This window comes from Acomys minous (assembly GCF_964271855.1).
Source record: "Acomys minous genome assembly, chromosome: 17".
Taxonomy (NCBI): Eukaryota; Metazoa; Chordata; class Mammalia; order Rodentia; family Muridae; genus Acomys; species Acomys minous.
In genome coordinates, this window is record NC_140500.1 from 21845960 (window position 1) to 21867538 (window position 21579).

At 51.5% G+C, this 21579-nt stretch overlaps 3 protein-coding genes across 3 annotated transcripts in view; 1 reads left to right on the top strand and 2 right to left on the bottom strand.

Moving 5' to 3' along the window:
• Positions 1-3790: 3790 nt before the first annotated feature.
• PHB2 (prohibitin 2) lies at positions 3791-7512 on the bottom strand (the record flags this gene model as incomplete). Its single annotated transcript, XM_084765153.1, has 8 exons — positions 7225-7512; positions 6970-7054; positions 6597-6676; positions 5622-5806; positions 4840-4969; positions 4640-4743; positions 4171-4248; positions 3791-3871 (listed from the first exon to the last, which is right to left on the bottom strand). The coding sequence occupies exons 1-8, from the start codon at positions 7349-7351 to the stop codon at positions 3791-3793; spliced, it is 870 nt and encodes a 289-aa protein (XP_084621279.1). The 5' UTR covers positions 7352-7512.
• A 69-nt stretch (positions 7513-7581) lies between these two features.
• On the top strand, positions 7582-15932 carry EMG1 (EMG1 N1-specific pseudouridine methyltransferase). Its single transcript, XM_084765164.1, has 6 exons — positions 7582-7915; positions 14413-14514; positions 14611-14752; positions 15080-15138; positions 15208-15357; positions 15668-15932. The coding sequence occupies exons 1-6, from the start codon at positions 7748-7750 to the stop codon at positions 15779-15781; spliced, it is 735 nt and encodes a 244-aa protein (XP_084621290.1). The 5' UTR covers positions 7582-7747; the 3' UTR covers positions 15782-15932.
• A 194-nt stretch (positions 15933-16126) lies between these two features.
• Positions 16127-21579, bottom strand: part of LPCAT3 (lysophosphatidylcholine acyltransferase 3) — a 39262-nt gene continuing 33809 nt past the window's right edge. Inside the window, exons 3-13 of the mRNA XM_084765105.1 lie at positions 21321-21427; positions 20536-20629; positions 20373-20410; positions 19783-19961; positions 18670-18778; positions 17962-18048; positions 17710-17873; positions 17128-17275; positions 16897-17055; positions 16662-16790; positions 16127-16510 (exon numbers count right to left, since the gene is read on the bottom strand). Coding sequence (XP_084621231.1) covers positions 16674-16790; positions 16897-17055; positions 17128-17275; positions 17710-17873; positions 17962-18048; positions 18670-18778; positions 19783-19961; positions 20373-20410; positions 20536-20629; positions 21321-21427 — 1202 coding nt within the window. The 3' untranslated portion in view covers positions 16127-16510; positions 16662-16673. The remainder of the gene's footprint in view (positions 16511-16661; positions 16791-16896; positions 17056-17127; positions 17276-17709; positions 17874-17961; positions 18049-18669; positions 18779-19782; positions 19962-20372; positions 20411-20535; positions 20630-21320; positions 21428-21579) is intronic.

Below are 21579 nucleotides of genomic sequence, written 5' to 3' on the forward strand. Positions count from 1 at the left end.
GGGGACCAGGTCCGAAGCAGTCCACAAAAAAATAATCACAACGGAAAAGTATGGAGAACAAAGAGGAGGGAGAAAGGAGAGGCTCGGGGATTGAGCAACCTGATAGCTCCCTGGAGCTGTGGCCCTCCAGGGGGTGCATGGGTGGGGCCACCACCTGTGCGCCTCAGGGCCCCTCTCCCAGCAACACAGAACCACACAGAAGAAAGGCAGGATCTATTCCTCTAACCGTCCTGGACTAATTCTTCCAGGGCCAACTGAGAAGAAGGCTTGCTGAGAGGTGGGTTGCTAGCACTGTCTGTCCAGGCCTAGCTGCTGCAGGGCTAGGGCCGGAAATGGTGGGGTTGGCGGGAGAGGGGGGGGGGGGACTGTTTTCATCTGGACAGGGTAAAAACCAAAGATCCGGCGGCATGCTACAAGGGGCTTGGAACTCCACAGGTCTTGTAGGGTTTACTCCTTTCGCAAGTCTCAAGGGGTCGCCCAACTCTGGCTGAGGACAACCCTGGACAGGGACACAGACCAATGCCTGCCCTTAGCTGACCCCACACTGACCTCAGGGATGATCCTCTGACTCTGGCCGAGGGCAGGGTTGGAGAGGCCTCAGGGATGCCTGAGGAGAGGGTTTTTTGTTGTTGTTGTTGTTGTTTTTCCCCCTTAGCTTGTGGAAGAAGCCGCTGGGAGGGAATCCAAAGATGGCCTCTCTCTTTATTCCTTTAGAAACAGGCAAAGACTAGGTAGGAGAAGAAAGGCCGCCAGAAAGGGCGGGAGGCCTGGCGGGGTGGCCAGGCCTCAAGAGGAGGTGCCCAGGGCTGGTGCTGGCAGGGAAGGAGTTAAGGCGGAGAAGGTGGGGGGCCAGCCTATGGCAGGAGGACACACCTGTGCGCAGGGCAGCAGGCGGGCGGGGCCCAGGTGAGGCGCCAGTGTTGCCCGGCAGGTGAAGGAGGAACAGTGGAGGCCAAGCTGGCTCTAGGCGGTTGAATCCGGGGCCGTTGACACCCCTTCTTTTCTTCTGCACCATCCTAGGGGTCAGGCGGGTCTGGCACCAGGTAAAGGCCACTGATTAAGGGGTCCTGGGGCTGCGCTAGGAACCGAAGAGCTCAGTGAATTAGTGTGTTGGGGGCAGGGACAGGCTGTGGAATGGTAGGGGGCTGGCTCGCAGGCAGACAGTAGAGGGGTGAGGCGGGGGGTGGGGGGGCTTGCTGAAGTTGGTTTTGGCTTCAGTGATGAGCAGCTTAGGTACGCCGGGTGGTGAGCTGCAAGGCTCACCCGGAAGTGTCCTCAATGACGCCGAGGTGGGGGATGGGAGCCGGAGATCTGCGGCTTCTCCACCGGGCTTGGCCTTAGCCAGGGCTGATCTTGGAGGTGGACTGGTTGGGTAGGGGCCCTCGTCTTACCCAGCAGTGTTTGGGTGCTGTTTGGGACTCTCTAATACTGCCGGGTAATGATGGAGGCCCCTGTCCCTGTGTCAGCGTCGTCCACTGCTTCAGGCCCCCCATCTGGCCGCAAACCCCTTCCTCCCCCACATACCCTGAAAGCACCTTCTCCTGAGGTAAGGGTTCTGTAGAAGTGGCTCTCCGCTTGGCCGCTTGCCCACTGGAGGAACACAATGGCCCCAGCCCCTCCTCCAACCTAGTGTGATTTGTCATCTGGTGGAGCCAGAACTTACCAGAAGGAGACCTTGGCCTTGGGTTGTCTACGGAACGCTAAGAGGCCTCTGTGTGCCAGCCAGAGGCTACTTCGCTGCTTCTCTCTAGCACTTGGTCAGCGGGAGTCTGGTTCTCTGTTGTCTGGCTCTGGGTCCATCTTCCAGTGCAGTGTTGGATGGTTGAAGTACGAAGCTCCTAACACTGTCTGGTAAAGATGGCCCCCGGGTCAGTTCCCTCAGCCTACCTTGGAGCCTCGAAGACCACGGAGGCCTCCAGACCAACAGCCTCTGACCTTTAACCTTCAGGATGGGGTGTGTATGTGTGAATCACTTGGCCAAGGGCAACAATGGGAAAGACACAAAATGGCTGCCTTCAGAAGAGCAGAAAGATTTGGAAACACATCTGGTCCCCAGGCACTTCCATTGTCTTTTTACCAGGGGAAGATGAATGCCCAAGGGTCACATGGGATGTTGATTCAGGGCCACTGCACTGTCTAGCTTAGGCTTCCTAGACAGGAGAGAGAATCTATTTCCTTCTAGAACACACGAGCTGAAGCTTTACTGCACCCTCTATAGAGCCCAGTTAAGATTCCATTCTTCCCCTATTGCATTGTGTTTTATGGTTCCACATATTTGTCTACCCCCAAAAGAAAGACGGCGAAGGTTCTAGTGAGCAACATGTATGGACAGTGGCTTTTCCCAGCACCTGAGACTGTGTCCCCAGAAGAATGAGGTAATCTGTGGAAAAATAGGTTCTTGTTCAGTCGGCCTCCAGGGCCTGCACCTCCATAGAGAGAACCCTATTTGCAAATACCTCACTGCACCTGGTGACTAAGTAACAGTGCACTGGGCTTTGGGACACTGAAGCCCTCAGGAGGAACACACAGGATCTCCCATAGCTACCCAGAAGCTAGTTACCAAGGAAGCATCTCCCGTTGGGGTCACCCCAATTTTAGTTTGGCTCAGCAAAGCCACAGCTGCTTTGCTTTACAGAAGATATTATTAAATCAGCTGGTTCATTAGGTAGACACGTGGGCAGGGTGAAGGGTGCAGTTGGGCCTTTGGTTCTGAGGCCTGCTGCTCCCAGCTCAGGTCCTACAGTGGCAATCTCATAGTCACAGCCAGACTGCTTGTGCCCTCTGCTGGCAGAGGCCCAGGGTGCATGTGACCAACTGTATGTAGCTCACTCAGATGCAAAACTTGGACTTCAGTTTTAAGTAATAAAAATTTTATTGAGAATTCCTGGGATGGTGGTTATCTCCCCCCTCATTCCGGGAGAGGGACAACACTGCAGGAAATCGCTAAGAAATCACACTGTTCCCATCCCCCTGGGCCACTACAGGGAGGAGGGAGACCCTCTCAAAGTTTTGCTCTTCAGTCTTCCTTAATCCAAGAGGGCAGACACAAAGGAATCCATCACATGATGCTTGGGTCAGGGTGGGGTGTGCTTCACCCCGCAGCTGGCTCCTCGGAACTGGAGGAATGCACCCTTCTCTGGCGGTGTTCCTGCTGTCTGCTCACTTCTTCTTTATGAGACTGTCACTGTAGAACAAAGGAAACATCTCTAATGTTACTGGGGACATAAATATGAGATGCAGAACATCCCAAACCATCCCTTCTTCCCAAATGAAGGTTCGACTATGGGAAGGTGTGGGGAGGGGCAGGTCCCAGAGCAGATGGCCCGCAGGACCCTACAGTAAGGATGCAGTCACTTACCTTCCCCTGAAGCCAGCACGTTGTCAAGTGAGCAGGAAACAGAAGAAGAGAAATATGTGTGATGAGTCGGTTTCCGGCCCCAGCTGCCCTAGACCCTTCCCCGCTCCACATAAGCAAAAGAGCTCTCTCCGCCTCTATTTCTGTGTCCTGACAAGCTTTCATTACCAATGAAGCAGCGTTCTCAAGCAAGGACACCATCAGCCATCACATTAAATCACATTAAACTTAAATATTTATAAATAAAGTGCCTTTTCCATAAGACATCCTAGTTGGTTTCATGAAGTCAGTCCTAGAGGATCTAAGATAGCGACTGCCAACTAGCCAGATGCCCATTTTTCTGACTAGAAACTGTCAAAGGCCCTGTGCCTACTGTGACAGAACCCAGAGCCGAAGGAGCAGAAGTAGGTGCTCTGTTCTCTGCAGTGGCACCTCTTACCGAGTAAAGCTTTCATCCTGTAGATTCAGCACAAGGTTGTCAGCTGTGAGATAGATGCGGTTCTGTGATGTGGCGATCTACAGGATAGGGAGTGGATGCCTGCGTTACAGGGGCCTCGAGTCTCTGGGGCCCAGGGGAAGACAGCGATGAACAAGAACAACTGCTCTAGTACAAAGATCCAAGCAGTGAGAAGCCTAGCTGTTACAGTCAGTTTCCTAACAGCCGTTAGTCCAAAGGCTGGTGTGCACTGTGGGTCACGCTGGTCGGGGGGGGGGGGGGGGGGGGCGGCGAAGCATGGTACCAAGGAAGTTGTTCAAGCACAGACTCAAGCCAGGCTCTAATGGGCATCCCAGGGAGAGCGCGGCCGTCCACTCACCGTTTTAGAGATGTTCTGGGCGGCCCGGATCTTCCGGAGCTTGATGTAGCCAGGGTTCTTGCTCAGTGCTTCTCCAAGGTGAGCACACAGGGTTAAGGGTTATGGGGCCATCTAGACCAGGTTACATCTGCAACCCCCACCTCCACCCCAAGAGCCATCCAGGCTGTCAGATTCAAGGTTGCGCTCACATGGCTACTCACACTTTGGCTACCCACTGTGGGCCTCCCTACAGGACGCTGCCAGAGCTATGGTGGCAGCCGACACGAAGGCAAGGCCAGCAGTGCTATCGATCTGGCCTTACAGTAGGGAGTCAAGCTTCTGTACCCCCACCAAGATTTCAGATCTCACTGTAGCTGTCCCCACCCCACCCCCACCAGCCAAGAGTCAGTAGGTGGTCGCATTCGCCTTAGTCTCATCAGCCAGCCCAGGAGGGAGGGGAACAGGGTGTCCGAAGGGAACAGAAGGATATCATCTTGGCAGCCTCGGCTTCCCCCTCAGCCTGCACGATCTTCTGTCGCTGTTCCTGCTTTGCTTTTTCCACCAAAAACTGGGCCCGCTGGGCTTCCTGCTGGGCTGTGTTGGTGAGTGAACCAGAGGTATAAGAATCCGGAGCACACACAGCCCCCCCCTCCGCCCGAAGCCCCGTGATCCACGCCTCCTGGGACTTACCCACTTGTTTGGCTTCTACAGCAGCTGTGTATTCCCGGCTGAAGCTCAGCTCTGTGATGGCTACATCATCCAGGATGAGGCTGAAGTCCTTGGCTCGCTCTGTCAGCTCTCTTCGGATCAAAAGGGACACCTGGGGGCAAGGGCGGGGCGGGGGAGGGAGGGGTGGTTTGAGGGGATCAGAGAACTGGGAGGAAGATGGTACTGCTGTAACCATCTGGGTACCAGGCTCCTGAGCATGGGAAGCAAACCCACCACTTAAATCCTCAAACATTCACCAGAAACACACTGATTCAATCCCCGCATGTGACAGGTGTTATGACCGGCCCGTGTCACACTGACACCTAAGCTTCCCTTTTTTCAACGCACTATGTAACTCCTTAGCCTCCTGCCAAGCAAGGAGAACTTTAGAGATGTGGGTAAGACTATATTGCCGTTTTTTTCTACTGTGCTTCCTCAACACTGACCGGTATCAGGTTCTACAATTGTTTCTCCTTGTTTCCCACGTCAAACTGGCCATGCAGCCAAGGGTAACTTAAACTTCTGATCCTCTGGCTTCTACCTCTTGAGTGCTGGGATTGCAGGCAGGTGCCACACCTGGCTTAAATAATGCCTGGGAACAAAGCCAGGGCTTGTGCATGCTAGGCTAGTGTTCCCCAACTAACCTACAGCTTCACCCCCACTCCACCCCAACCCCCATCCTCAAATGCCTCTGTTTTGGTCCCTAGTACCCTGGACCAAGGACAGACATGCTGTTGCCATGCAGACAGTGATAAAAGTCAGACCTGAGCCCGCTGGGTAATCAGCTGCGAGGCATTGAACTTGGCCACCACACTCTTGAGCACCTCGTTGACTATGGACGGCAGCACTCGCTCCTCGTAGTCCAGCCCCAGGCGCTGGTACATGCTGGGGAGCTCTTGGGCGTTGGGTCTAGACAGCACGCGCAGGGAGATGTTCACCATCTGCAGGTCTGAGGGAGGCGGCAGCGGTGGCCGGGTAAGGCCAAACCCCTTCCTGAGCGGTTCTCCCGTGAGCGCCTCCCACCATGCCTGGCATCACTGTGTGGCAGCGCAGGTAAAACCGATTCCTGTTTACTGTGAGATCTTTCCTAGAGGTCTTCTCCTGGTACAGCCCAGCCCCCCCCCTCCACCCGCACCCCCAGCCCTTCTTCTGCCCTAGACTTGGCACAGCCTCCAAAGTGAACTCCACCAAGCAGCATCACAGCCATGGGTTTCCCCCTAGACTCTATAGAGACTTTGAAAACCAGAATTGGGAACTGTTTATTTCGCAAGACCAACAGCTTCAGGAACGAATAAACAACATAACCCTGAAAAGAGCACGAAGCAGCACCTCACTTGGGCTACTTGCCTCCATGTGTACATGTGAGTGGGGCAGAGACCTGGGGGAGATCTCCCAGGCCGGGCTTCTAAACAGCTAGTGAAGAGTGGGGGCACTTTCTCCAGAGCGCGGATGTAATCATCCTTGGATGCAATCAAGCAAACAGGAAAAAAGTTCACATCTAGGCAAGGGTGACCACAGAGAAAGGCAATCCTGATTCCTTTTACCCTAGGCAGAGGTAATATTTAAATGTGCAAGCATGGCCCAGCGCTGGAATGTTCTGTATTAAGCCACAAGGCATGCTCTTTTTTTTTTTTTGCAGATGGAGAAACTAAGCCTACCGTTTCTGGCGGCCTTGCCAGGTTCATTTTATGTTTACTTGTTACCCCACCGCCTCGCAGCTCCCCGTTGCCCTCACTTACCTTTGGAGCCTGTAGGGGAGGAGATTTTTCGGGGTCTGGCCCGAATGTCATAGATGATGGGGTACTGGAACCAGGGGATCCTGGAGAAGAGGTCAGGGACAGGGATTGGGAAACTGCAGTTTCATGGATTTTTTTTTGACAAGTTTCCCCCACCACACGTCTTTGGGCCTGTTCCTCCCGATGACCACAGACAAGGAGATTCTCTTTTCCCTTTCGAGAACAGCCCTTTATGCACGGCCTGAGTTTCGGAGCACCTACTGTCCTGGGGACAGGAGTGAGGATGGGAAAAGGCATCACCGAATCCTGTTTTGCAAGTCTGGCTATAGCCGTCAAGGGTGAAGGGTCAGGGCCCGTTCGCGCTGCCCGCCATTACCTGAAGTGAAGGCCTTCGGCCAGGATCGTGTCCTGTTGCACGCCACCAATGCGATTAAAGAAGATGGCTCTATGACCCCCTTCCACTGTGGAGAGAGGGGGTGGGAATCAGGAAAAGCTGCTGGTCGGCGCAGGTGAGGCGCGGACGAGGGAGCAGGTAGGTGCGGACACCTTGTGTGTGTGTGTGCGGGTGGTGGGGTGGGGACAGGCCAGTGGAGACCGCGAGGTTCCAGGCCAGTGGAAGGAGGTTGCTCACCGGTGAACACGGACTCACGGACGCCGTAGGCCACGGCCCCGGCCCCCAGCAATAGCTTGAGCGCCGTGCCCATGCCCCGAGGCCCGGCGGGCAGGCGTCCCGCTAAGTCTTTTAAGTTCTGGGCCATGTCTGCTCCTCCTGAAGGCAGCGGCACCAGCGGTCAGGAGGGGGGTGCCCGCCAGCTTCTACCCCACTCCAGTTTATAGACCTCGCCTTGCGCACACGAGGATTGGGGGCCCTGGGTGCTCGCGGGAGAAAGGGCACCGGAAGTGCGCGTACTTCTGACCCCTCCCCCTTTTGCCTAGGGCGATCCGAACTCCGCGCACAGGAATGGCGCACCCGGAAGTCCCGCCTCTTTTGGAAGGATGCCCTCCTAGAGAGGCTTCGGTAGTTCAGGACTGCACGTATCGCCATTTCCAAGCGCCCTCTTTCGAAATGGCAGCTAGAAAGGAAGTTTGCAGTGAGGCCGGAACGCGAAGTCCTAACCTAAGGACGTCAGCGCGACTTCCGGTCTCCTTACAAGATGGCTGCGCCCAGTGGTGGTTTCCAACCTCGTGAGCGGCGTTTTCCAGTGCAGGAACAGGACTGGGATACGGCGCCGCCTAAGAGGCCCCGACTCGGGGCAGGAAGCAAGAGCGGAGGCCGAAGGCTCATCGTGGTGCTGGAAGGGGCTAGCCTGGAGACAGTCAAGGTAGTTGGAACAGTGAATGTGGAGTGGTAAATTGACTAGATTCTATGGGGACCAAGGGACACAGTATGTATGGAAAAGCTGAGCAGTGAAATTTGTTTTTGAAGAATGACCTTATTTTGCAGGCTGTTGGCATCCTGGGTTGGCAGTACCTTGTTTTGCTCTTGACTCATTCCAGCAGTCAGAAACCTCGATTTCCTCCCCCCCCTTTTTTTTTACTAAGTGATCAATTAGACTTTTACTTTAATGTAGTAATTAATATTTCCAGCCTAACTGCAGGCTTTTATATATTCCTCCCTAAGTGATTGCCTATCACCAGTACTTAAATTTTTTTTAATGTGCATTGGTGTTTTGCCTGCATGTATATATGTCTCTGTAGGAGACACTTCCTCTGGAAGTGGAGTTACAGACAGTTGTCAACTGCCATACGAGTGCTGAGAATTGACCCCGGGTCCTCTGGAAGAGCAGCCAGTGTTAACTGCTCCATCTATCCAGCCAGCATTGTTATTATTACTGTTGTTGTTGACAGGGTCTCATTGTGTAGCTCTGGCTGGTCTGGAACTCTCTGGTGTCTTCCCATCTCTGCCTTCTGAGTGCTGGGATTGAAGGCGTGCACTGCCAGGCACCACCAGCTGCCTATTAACTCTGAGTGGTATTGTTACTTTTGGGTTTTCTGAAACAGGGTTTCTCTGTTTGGCCTTGGCTGTCCTGGACTTTCTTTGTAGACCATGGGGCCTCCAACTCACAGAGATCTGCCTGCCTCTGCCTCCCTGAGTGCTGGGATTACAAACCAGCGCCACCATGCCCGGCCTGAGTGTTAATTTTGACATTATTATCACACTAGTAATCCTATAATAACAGTAATGTACAGTAATGTGGAAACCTTTCCTGGACGAGTGTTTGAGACAGTAGATGCACCAGATTGCTTCGGTTCTTGTCCTTCTGAATGCCAGTTTTGTGATGTAGGCAAATCAGTTCACGTAATTGTTATAACTGGCTAGAGTAAAGTTATTATATTTATTTAGAATAATGTCTGGTACCTGAAATACATTAATATTACTTATTACAGGCTACTTACTAAGAAGTCAAAAGGTTATGGCCAATTAAAATTCCTAGAGCAAAGTGGGAGTGATGGCTTGGCTAAGAGCACTTGCTCTTGTAGAGGAGTTTTGGTCCCCAGCACCCACACTATGGCTCCCAGGTGTCTGTCATTCCAGGTTCAGGAGATCTGATGACCTCTTGGCCTCCCCGGGTACTGCACCATGTGGCACATACATACAGGCAAGCAAAACACCTACACACATAAAATTACATTAAAAATATGTGTATACATTTTTTATACATTATATGCATTCTAATGTATGTACACACACACACACACACACACACATATTAGCCCACCACCTGCCTTTAATCACAGCACTTGGGAGGCAGAGGCAGACAGATCAGGGCAAGCTGTGAGTTCAAAGCCAGCTAGGTCTGCATAAAGAATTCCAGAACAGCCAGGTCTCCATGTATAGAGACTCTGTCTCAAAAACCAACCAGCCAACCAAAAATACATATTAAGAAATTCCTAGCTGGACATGGTGCCCTATACCTTTAATCCCAGCACTTGGGAGACAGAGGCAGAAGGATCTCTGTGCGTTCAAGGTCAACCTGCTCTATAGAGTGAATTCTAGGTTAGCCAAAACTATACACAGAGAAATACTGTGTCAAAACAAAACAAAATAAAAAAACAAAAAGAAAGAAAAAAAAATTCCCAGAACATTTATAGTCTAGAAGAGCTCCAGGCTAGGTAATCATCAGTAGTATTTCAAAACTGATAGAAAGATAGCTGGTTGAGATTTTCACAGACTATATTATCCTTTTCTTTTTACCCCATCGTCAGGGCTGGGGATTGAATATACTAAAGAAGTATCCGATCACTGAGATACATGCCCAGTCTCTTTTTCCCTTTTGATTTTGATGTCCAGGGTCCCAGTTTGTTGCCGGGCTGGCCTTGAATCACTCTGCAGCTCAGGTTGACCTTGAACTTGTGATCTTTTTGCCTCTACGTCCTGAGTGGCTGAGATTACAGGCCTCCCTATCAGTTCCAGCTGTATTTGTAAGTTTTGTTGAGCCAGGGTTTCTCTGTGTTGCCTTGGCTGTCCCGGACTCGCTTTGTAGACCAGGCTGGTCTTGAACTCACAGCAGTCCATCTGCTTCTGTCTCCCGGGTGCTGGGATTAAAGGCGTGCCCCACCATGTCTGGCATCTTTAAATTCTATTTGTATCGTTTATGTGTGGGTGTTTGCCGGCATGTGTGTCTCTACCATGTGCATGCCTGATACCCAGGGAGGCTAGAAGTTGTTAGGTCAGACTTACAGGTGGTTGGGAGCCACAATGTGGGATCTGGGAATGAACTGGGCCCTTGGGGAGAGCAGCCTGTGCTGAGTTGAGCCATGTTTTCAGCCCCACATTAAGTTCTGTGAAAGCATTAAGTTCTCTTATACCATAAGGCCACTGAATATTATTAACTGCAAACCCTCCTGATTCGTATTTTTTGTATCACTAATTACTACTTATTTGTTCTCTTTTTTTGAGACAGGGTCTTATTTATTTATTTATTTATTTATTTATTTATTTATTTATTTTTTATTATTTTTAATTTTTTTTTGGTTTTTCGAGACAGGGTCTCTCATTGTTGGCCTTGCCTGTCCTGGACTTGTTTTGTAGACCAGGCTGGCCTCGAACTCACAGAGATCCGCCTGCCTCTGCCTCCCGAGTGCTGGGATTAAAGACGTGCACCACCACGCCTGGCTTGAGACAGGGTCTTACCATTCAATCTAGGCTTGTCTAGAACTTGCCATCTTTCTCCTTTGCCTTAGCCTCTTGAGTGCTGGAATTGTGGGCATAGGCCACCATGTCCAGCTAATTGTTGAATATCTGTTGCTGTTCTATTGTACTTTTTGAGATGGGCCTCACCCTATACCTCATACTGGCATGGCATCTGGTGGCCTCCTAAATGCTGGGATTACAGGTGTGAGCCCCCACATCCAACTTGGGATGCTGCTTCTGAGACGGTTTCTCTGTGTGGCCCTGGCGCTCTGTAAAGCAGGCCAGCCTGAAACTCACACCTGCAGACCCACCTGCCTCTGCCTCCCAAGCGGGCACTCCTGGCACTGCTTCACTTTAGTAGAGGTTAGACCAAGGGACTGCTACATCCCAGAGGGCAAGATGGTTGGGCTAGCGGAGCGTTTACCATGCACTCCACAAACATGGGACTTGCGTTCTATGTAAGGACCTATGTAAAAAGCCCAGTCAGGCCTTTAATCCCAGCACTGTGAGACAGACAAGGAGGTAGATCGCTGAGTTTGAGGACAGTTGGAAGAAAGGAAGGAAGAAAAAAAAAAAAAAAGAAAGGAAGGAAGAAAGAAAGAAAGAAAAGGGCCCAGCTCAGTTTGTAATCCCGCATCGGAGAGACAGGTGAATCTGTAGGCTTGATAGCCTGCCAGCCTAACTGAATTGGTGAACTCAGGTTCTGTACGGAACTCCATCTCAGGAAATAAGAGTGATGGGGAGGACAGCAGACACCAACCGCTGGCCATTGCATGTAAGCACACTGCGTGCGCAGGCACACGCTGTACCCACACAAGCTGATGTAAAAGTATAGAGGTTCATCTATTAATAAACCATTTCTGTTCTTCATAGTTTGTAGAATCGTGATAGTTTACTGTTTCTCTGAGGACAGAGTATTAGATTTCAAACTTTCTCCTGTTTTGTCTTTTTTTTTTTTCCTTTAAGACAGGGTCTCTCTGTGTAGCCTTGGCTGTCCTGGAATCGTTTTGTAGACTAGGCTGGCCTTGAACTCACAGCGATCCGCCTGCCTCTGCCTCCCAAGTGCTGGGATTAAAGGTGTGCGCCACCACGGCCGGCTCCTGTATCTTTAATAACGTGAAGTGTGTGGCTTTAGGCCAGTACAGGTACTCACGCTTCACAGACTGTCATGGTTACTGGGAAGCACGCTCATGTTTCCTGTTGTGGTTCATTAAAAGAGAACCTGGGCTGGGCATGGCTGGTGCACACCTTAATCCCAGCACTCAGGAGGCAGAGGCAGGTGGATCTCTGAGTTCAAGGCCAGCCTGGTCTACAAAGTGAGTCCTGGACAGCTAGGGCTGTTACAGAGAATCCTTGTCTCTAAGAACCTGGGCCTGGAGAGATGGCTTGTTCTTGCAGAGGACCCAGGTTCAGTTCCCAGCACTCACAGGATGGCCCATAACCTTAGGTCACTCTAGTTCAGCAGGATCTGATGCATCCTTTGCAGGCATCAGGCACACACATGGTGCATATGTATACATGCAGGCCAAACACTCATACATGTAAAACCAAGTAAATCTTTTAAAAAATTAAAAGCACAAAACCTCCAGTTTTATCCTACTAATGGATTGAAATTGGATCATTCAAAAAGTCATTTTCTTTTTTTTTGGTTTTTCGAGACAGGGTCTCTCTGTGTAGCCTTGGCCATCCTGGACTCACTTTGTAGACCAGGTTGGCCTCGAACTCACAGCGATCTGCCTACCTCTGCCTCCCGAGTGCTGGGATTAAAGGCGTGCGCCACCACGCCCGGCACAAAAAGTTATTTTCATTTATGATTAAGGGCATCCTAAGGACTTAGTTTTTGATCATTTGTTTTAGTCTGGCAGTCTATTTTTATGTGTGTGTGCTGCCTGCATGCGTTTATGCATACCCCATGTGTTCAGGTGCCTGAGCAGGTCAGAACGCTCCTGGAGCTGGAGTTAGAGATGTAAGGCACCATGTGGGTGCTGGGACCTGAATCTAGACCCTTTGCAGGAACACTCTTAACCACTGAGCCATCTCTCTAGCCCCTACTCCATTTATGTGGGGCTGGCTCAGTGACGGCTTCCAGAGGACCAGGTTCAATTCCCAGCACCCACCCACATGGTGGCTCACAAGTGTGACTCCAGTTCCAGGAGGTTCAGTGACCTCTTTTAGCCACCACTGGCACTGCATGAATATGGTACACAAACATACATGCAGGCACACATGCACATAAGAGTAAATAAATATAAATATTTATTTGTAACTATGTGTATGTGTGTGTACCACTTGTGTTTGGATGCCGGTGGCAGCCAGTTTTCAGATCCCCTGGAGATAGAGTTCTAGACCATCTGACACGGGGGCTGGGAAATCAACCCGGGTCTCTTCAGCACTGGATCGTTTCTCTAGCCTCTTGACACTCTTGTTTCAGCTATTCTGTTGATCCTAAAACTTTCATCCCCCAAATATTTGAAATGCTTATTGTCACTTTGTCTCTAGACATGAGTTCTAGTGATACACAAAGCAGACTTTGAAAACCTGTGTTTGTATATAACACTATGTTTTTACACTTAAAAATTTCCTGGCTGTAGGTGTGGGTTCTTTCCTACTGTGTGCGTCCTGGGGATGGATGTCAGGGCAGGCTTGGCAGCTAGTGCCAACTCAAAGGCCATGTTTATAGACTTCTGTATGTGGTGTGTGTGTGTATACTTGGGCATGTGTGGAGGTCAAAGGACAACTTGTCGGTTCCCTCCTTTCACCACATGAGTCCTGGGAATTGAACTCAGATCTTCAGGCTTGGTGGCAAGCACCTTTATCTGCTGAGCTATCTGTCCAGCCAGGTTTAGATTTGGACGGACGGACTGATTCTCCTAATGTCCTGCATTTGAAGTTGCAAATGACAGATATCTGTTTCAGAGTGCAGCCGCAGCTGACTTCACTTGCCCTGTTAATAGCATGCATAGCCCTGGCAGGGTACTTCTCAGGTGCCCAGTTCTCCTGACACGCCATCTTTGGCTCTTTGCTTTCGAGGATTCTTCGGTACAAGGGAGTTTCACATATAATCCTAATTCTCCAGTGCCTCCCCTTTTTCTTCCAACTTTTCAAGCTTTCATTTTGTAGTGTTGGGGTTTGAAATCAGGGCCTTGCTAAGCCCTCTGCCACTGAGCTACACAGTCCACCTGCTTTCTCTCTTTTTTTTTTTCTTTTTCAAGACAGGGTCTCTCTGTGTAGCCTTGGCTGTCCTGGACTTGCTTTGTAGACCAGGCTGGCCTCGAACTCACAGGGATTCACCTGCTTCTGCCTCCCGAGTGCTGGGATTAAAGGCGTGTGCCACCACGCCCGGCTTCCTGCTTTTTCTCAATGGTTTGCTTATACCAGATTTTTTGTTTGAGGTGGGGTCTTGCTGTGTCATAGGCTGGCATTTCCCTCAGCACATACACACTGCTCTTTTGACTAGTCTTGGTCATGAATTCCTGTCTGATTCTAGAACTTGTGATCTCGCCTGATAGCCATAGGCCCTAAAAACTAGATGTGGTGTGACTTGTGCCCCTCCTTCTGTGCTGTGAGATGGTCATTCTGTGTGACAATGTGGCCATAGGTTGGTGTTTCTGGCTCAGGTCTAGAGTGGGCTTGGATTCGTTGCGGTTTGCTCAGGCATGGCTCTCCTCATGTTCTGTTCTTCAGGTAGGAAAAACTTATGAGCTCCTCAACTGTGACAAGCACAAGTCCATGTTGTTGAAGAATGGACGGGATCCAGGGGAAGTCAGACCAGACATCGCTCACCAGGTAATTGTGGGGGCAGAGCTAGTGACCCTGAGTCCACAGAAGGCAGCCAGCACTGTTTTCTCAGCTTCCCTGCGCCTTGCTGTCTCCTTTCCTCAGAGCTTGCTGATGCTGATGGACAGCCCCCTGAACCGAGCTGGCTTGCTACAGGTTTATATCCACACACAGAAGAATGTGCTGATTGAAGTCAACCCTCAGACTCGAATTCCTAGGACCTTTGACCGCTTTTGTGGCCTCATGGGTGAGAAACCTTAGGACTTAAGTTCTGAATGAACTGGCAAAGTGAAGAGGAAAAGGGAGACTCTCACATACCCAGGCCTCCAGCAGTGGGGAGTGACCGCCATGTCCATGGAAACCCACTTCCCTGTTCTTTCTGTGTGAGGGATAAAGCTGCCTGAGCTTGTCAGCAGTATTAGTGATGTGCCCGACAGTGTGTGCAGCATCTTGGAGAACACGGGGTGCTGTAAAGGACACACAGCTCAGTGTCCCCAGGGCTGCTTCTGCTGAGGTCACTGGGCAGAGGAATGTGGTCTCTTCCCACTACTGAACTCTCTTTTCCACCCCCTAGTTCAGCTTTTACACAAACTCAGTGTCCGAGCAGCTGACGGCCCTCAGAAGCTTTTGAAGGTGAGCTGGTGAGACCTGTTGGTAGGTTCTAGGGCTGGTTCTGAGGCTGACTTTTCCTTTTGTCCTTAGGTAATTAAGAACCCAGTGTCCGACCACTTCCCAGTTGGCTGTATGAAAATTGGCACTTCCTTTTCCGTCGCAGATGTCAGTGATGTGCGAGAGTTGGTGCCCAGTAGTGACCCAGTTGTTTTCGTAGTGGGGGCCTTTGCCCACGGCAAGGTACAGTGTGGGCTCTGTGCTTAGTTCTTCCTGGAGCTGCAGCGCAGGGCGGGCGGGCTTCCACAAGCAGTTAGCTAGCCTTTTGAGAAGCCCTGTCCTCACAAAGTGGAAGCGCAGGCACGACACAAGCGGCAGTTGCATTCCTGCCCCAGCATGCATTCTTTGAGGACTCTGCCATGTCTCTAACAGATCAAGAGCTAAGTGTCCGGCTTTTGTAGCAGTCTGACATTGAGCGACAGTGCTGCTGAGACGCCCTGGGGTTTGAACCTGCCACAGGGCAGCGTTGCCTGACAGCTCCTTCTCTCCGCAGGTCAGTGTGGAATACACAGAAAAGATGGTGTCCATCAGCAACTATCCGCTCTCTGCTGCCCTCACCTGCGCTAAGCTTACCACAGCTTTTGAGGAAGTATGGGGTGTTGTTTGAGAACAGCAGCGCCCGGTTTCGGACAGGACTGTTACGTCTGTTGACTCCTAACATCTGCTGGAAGTTAGTCTTCTGAACCAAGATGGCGGAGTGGGGAGCCCACACCCAATAGTCGTTTTTCCTATAAAGACTGTTTTGTTTTGTTTTGAAACCCGATTGTTTTTGAGTTCTTAAACTCAGCAGCACATGGTAGTGTAAACTGTCCCCCTCAGGTTCTGGTGTTCCAGACTTGAAGGTACGAGTTCCCGATTTCCTAGATTCCTGTGCTCTCAAGGACCCTGATGACCTCAGCTTTAGCCAGCACAGAGCCCGTGTACGAAAGAAAGCAGTCTGAGGTGCTAGCAGTGAAAAACTGAACAAACAGAAGTGACTTTATCTGGTATAGTTCCAAGATAGAAAAAGTGGAGCAGGCAGGCCTTGTCCCCTCCCTCCCCCCATGGGGGGGCGGCGGTATCGGCACATATACAGTCGTAGTAGATTGGCAGAAGAAAACACAACAGATTCCTGGCTAGAGGGAAGAAATAAGGCAACGTGCATGGGGGAGTCCAAAGGGGGTGCAGCCCCTCTGCTCCTCCCACAAGAGCTTCCCCTTTGGCCTGGTGAAGACTTGGCTGTGGCAGAGGCACTGGGAGCGCTGTGACGTGTAGCTCCTGGCATCTCTGCTCTGGGGTGAGGAGTGCTGTGAGAAGGGAGACAAGTAGCTCCTGCACCGGTCCAGCTCCCGGCCACCTACGAGGCAGGGTGTGTGGTTAGAAGGTCGCCCGAGCGCGTCTGGTCCCTTCCCAGCAAAAGTGCACTCCCAACAGGGCGCGCTACACCGAAACCCACGCTTTCCCCACACTCTTTCTCCCCAGTCTGCGCTTCTGGGCTATTTACTTACCAGGGAAAGAGGTCATTCCCTTTTTTTTAACTTTTCTTTTCTTGGCACCATTGCTTTGTGAACATAAGGCAATACGAACAGTAGGCTCAAGAAGAAGACGTGTCCAAGGAAGTAGATGGATCTGTACACCTGTGGAGAGACAGAGAGCACTGAACCAGATGTGAGGCGCAGGCTGGCTCTTGCTTCTTGAGGCTTTAGTGACCCTGGGGCAGCCTTGCAAGCTGGTCCTCACTACCTTAAGCCATTTGTCCCATGTGAAGAGGCAGAAGGCAGTCATGGAGTAACCCATGAAAAGCCAGTGGATGGTCTGCTGCACCAGGTAGTAGCAGGGCTGCAGGGCAGTGATGGAGGCCAGGCTGCTCAGGACTGGGCTCTCCTGAATTAGGCTGGTGACCTGGGGAGGAGGCGAGGTCATGAGTCGGGCCCTTCTCCCCAGCCCCCTTCTCCTACTACCCTGGAGTCATACCTGCTTTTCCACAATCACAATGAGGAATTCCATCTGGAAGCAAATCAGGTATCCTGAGTGTAGGCCGTGCCAGAGGGCCAAGAACAGCAAGGACAGACCTTGTGAGAGTTCTTTATTTCCAAGAAACTTGAGGCGTTTGAAGATGTAACTAGAGGAGAGGGTGGGTAAGGATGAATCTCACACTTGACTCTGGGTTCTGGCTCCCACTTGTGGCCACCGAGGGTACAGGAAACAGTGCTACTAGGTTGGCTGAGCTGGAGGAAAGCTGCCATAGTTCAGACACAGCAGAGACTCCAGGCTTAGATGGGTAAATGGGGACCACGCAGAACTGAGTGTCTACTGAGCGTCTGGCACCGCAGGTGCTATGGTGCAAGGATAGGTTGTCAGGCTGCTTATGTGTCAGGGATGGGACTATCCAGACAATGGCAAGACCAGGGTTTCTAGCCAAGGCTTGAGGCACTTTTACAGGTTTTTTTTGGGGGGGGGGGAGGGGGAGCTTGGTGAGAACAAAAGCTTAGAGTGATAAGTAGGAAACAGGGACAGAGGTGACAGAACATTCCTGCCCTCGGGTGCAGTGCTTACCGGGCTACCCAGGCGTTGGTATTGATGTTGAAGGAGGCGATGGTGCCGTTGAAGCGAGGAGTCGTTTCAAAGAGCCACACTTTCATGTTAGCACAGGCATCCCATTTCGCAGTCCCATTTTCAATGCCATTAAAGCCCAGTCCCGACAAAATGCACACTCCTTCCTGAGGGGAGGGGCGGCTTAGGGTTCTTGCCACTCTACCCTCCTAGTCTCCCCAACTTGTCTAAGTGTGAGTTATCTTCCCAACTTACTGTGACCAGCCAACAGGTGACATACTTGTACAGCACAAATTTGCCCCAGATCAGCATGTACATGCACCGGAACCAGAATGGGCGGCTCTTGAGAAGAGAAACATGGGCATTAGGGGTGGCACAGAGGCATGGCACGGTCCCCTCAATACTATTTTTAAACATGTGCCAGCTCCTTCACTCCTGTCAATTCCACAGGTGCCATGACAGTACTGACCTGCCTGTCTGTAACCAGCCCACTACCTCCTCCTCTGCAAAGTCTGGTTAGCACAGAGGCGCCCTGCATATCCACAGTATGTTAGTTTTCAGAGATACGGAACTACTGTAAGCTTTTCAGGGGGACTGGAGCAACAGGCAGCTTTCCCTCCTCTTGGAGTATGAACTCCCCACAAGCCCCTAAGTTGCTCAGTTAAAAGAAGCCAGGCTGCAGAGTCACAGCTACTGCACTCCTAGGAAGTCATCTGGCATGAAGCAAGGAAAGCTTGGGGGTTTTTGGGGGGAGTGGGGTGTGGGAGTCAGGGAATGTTAAAGTGTAGCTGGCTGCCCCCCATACCCAAGGTTTGCTCATGCAGGTGATGGTCTGGGTGGCACACACCAACTTCATAGACTACAACAACCCACATGCATCTGTAGATGGTATGGCCTGCTTCTCAGTCCTCTACAGGGCTCTTATCCCTTTTTGTGAGGCATTGCTATGCGGACACCACTCACATCATAGTCCTCAGTGAGAAGGTAGTCTTCTGTGATGTGGGGGCTCAGCACGGTGTAGCCTACCAGGTAGATGAGGCCCAGACTCAGGCGTTTGAGAGCAGGTATGGTGCTAGAAAGGAACAAGTGGGGTCACAGACCGGAGGGCCCCGCCCCTCACCCTCCGACCTGCAAAGAGAGGCATTTCAGGGTGTGGCAACTGCATGTAGTGGCACCAGGGGTTTCCAGAAAGACACTTCTGTATGCTTGGCAGGACTGAGGGCAGAAGGGAGCAGTGTGTGGGAGGCTTTAACCCTTGGCCTGTCACTGAGCTCAGAAGCTCACCAGGATTCTCAGTCAGTGGGAAGATTAAAAACCCCTGTACAAGCGGGGTACAGAAGCACACCCCTTTAATCCCAGCACTCAGGAGGCAGAGGCAGGCGGATCTCTGAGTTCAAGGTCAGCCTGGTCTACAAAGCGAGTCTAGGACAGCCAGGACTGTTACACAGAGAAACTGTGTCTTGAAAAAAACCAAACCAACCCCATGTACAGGACAACCAGCAATTTCAACTCATGCTGAAACAGGGTGACGACTTCCCAGTGAAGATTCTAGTGGCTTTTGCCTTATCTCCTGTTAAGTATATATTTTCTTTCTTTCTTTTTTTTTAATATTTATTTATTTATTATGTATATAGTATTCTGCCTGCATGTACTGCAGGCCAGAAGAGGGCACCAGATCTCATTGTGGATGGTTGTGAGCCACCATGTGGTTGCTGGGAGTTGAACTCATGACCTCTGGAAGAGCAGTCAGTGCTCTTAACCACTGAGCCATCTCTCCAGCCCTAAGTATATATTTTCATATACACTTTCGTATATTGAACAAGGTCTATGTGAGAGGAGGCTTTGAAGGGAGGGGCATACCTGGAGGGCAAAACCCCAAGGCATAAAAAAACAAGTCTTTACATCTGTACTTCAGGGTCAGCAGGAATGGCTGGGGAGGAGCACGTGGACATTATCCACATGACACTGTGTAAGTTGGGCCTCCATGCTGGGGTTGGCCTTTAGGAAAGTCACTTCAGAAATGGTAGCACTAAGTGGGATACCTACACAGAGGTGTTGACTGAGAGGGGCAGTTACCTGTTTGGCATCCTCCCCGGTATGTCAGTCAGTTGTCCCTGCACCAGCTTCATGTAGTGGTTCATTGAGAACTGGGGCCCTACCAGGAAGGCTCCATAGAAGTAGGAGAAGCCAGCAACTTCCAGCAGGGAAGGGACACCCCGTATGGCATATTTCTGCTGCTCAATGGTCAGGGAATTCTGTGCCAAGGAGAGAATGCACGGTTCAGGATAGCTTTGACTCTTACCCCCAAGAGCCGGTCTGAGGGCTCCCAACTTGTGCCCCACTGCCTGGAGCTCTTTAGTTTGGCTTCTCCTTGGTGGGGGTGGTGCGTGGAAGGTTGCTTTATGTGTGGGGTAGCTTAGCCAACAGCTGCCTGTGGCTGCTGTGACAAATGCCTCGCTGGCACTGATCTCTGAACTTTGCGCAAGAGCTGGATCCTGGACAAGACACCCTGGCTGGTCCTCGCCCAGTTGTTATCTGAAAGACCGCTCGGAGGCTAGGGAATGAGGCAGAAGCTCCGTCCTCGTGGCAGAGCCGTCGTTTGGTAGCAGTGCATTTTCTCCCTCCCTCTGGTTCTCCTTAGCCTCTGCCACGGAGTAACTACGTACCATGTCTTTGCCTCCATCATAGTAGTCAATAGTCAGGCCTGGGCAAAGAGAGGAGGGGGGGGGAGACATGAGGATGTGGTCTGCTGCTAGACAGGGACATCAATATGGTTTATTTTTGGCTTAGTGGGGGAGGGACCCGGCTGTAAAGGAGGAGTCCACTTACCAATTAGCTTTAACGTCAGGACACAATGTGGCATTGTCCACTTGATATCGTAGTCACCAGTGGCTGTGTAGTAATATCCAGCAAGAAGGTAGGCCTAGGAGAGGGGAAGTCTTTACCCTTCTCCCCCCCTTTGTGGTTTATAGCCTGCCACGCATAACTCTCCTGCCTTAGCCTTCCGTGCCTGTGCCTGTGCCACCATGCCTCACTTCTTAAGTGTCCCCTTGTTCTGAAATGCCCCGTAGTCTTTCATTCTGGTCCCATAATTTAAAGCATTACAAAGTTCCTTTGAGCCAGGCTTGCTGGTGCAGACCTACAATCCTGGCACTTGAGAGACTGAAGCCAGCTTGAGCTATAGAATTTGAAGGTGCCTCGGTCACATGGTGAGACCTGTCTCAATAAATCAAGAAATCCTACAAGTGGGGGCGTTGCCACCTCAGCGAGGAGTGGGTCGCCTAAGGCCCCAGATGGACACTTACACACTTAGCTTCCTCAGCTCACTCTATATTGGTCTTCTGCCTCACTTTTGAGTGACAGCCCTTATGTCAGCTGGGCCAGCCCTGGGGAGAACCAAGGAACCCTGCTGGCACAGTCCAGAGGCAAGCGGTGAGCTACTGCTACCATCTGCCCAGGGCCGGTGCTGCAGGACCTGCCCAGCCAGAGCGCTGTGTGTTGGGAGGAGGAAGTGCAAGCCAGGTCTCTTCGGTCACTATGCTATCACTCCCTGCCTCGCCCCTCCCCACACCTGCTGTTCAGATGGGAGCCGAGTTGTTATGAGAGAAATTTACCATCTGGAAGCAAAAGGTAGTGAAAATGGCAGTGGCGGTGCGGCCCATGAGTCGCAGGATGAGGAACTGAAGGACGACACATAGCAAGGAGTGGTAGAACTGGGAGCCTGGGTGCAGAGAGGAGAGCAGCATTAGGACCTTCGTGTCCACACTCCTCCCGACATCCCCAACCACAACGAAGAACACAGCAAGCCGCGCGGGAGGATGGGGATGCAGCTCAGGAGGTAGCATGCACACAGCCCAGGGGCTGGTGGGCTAG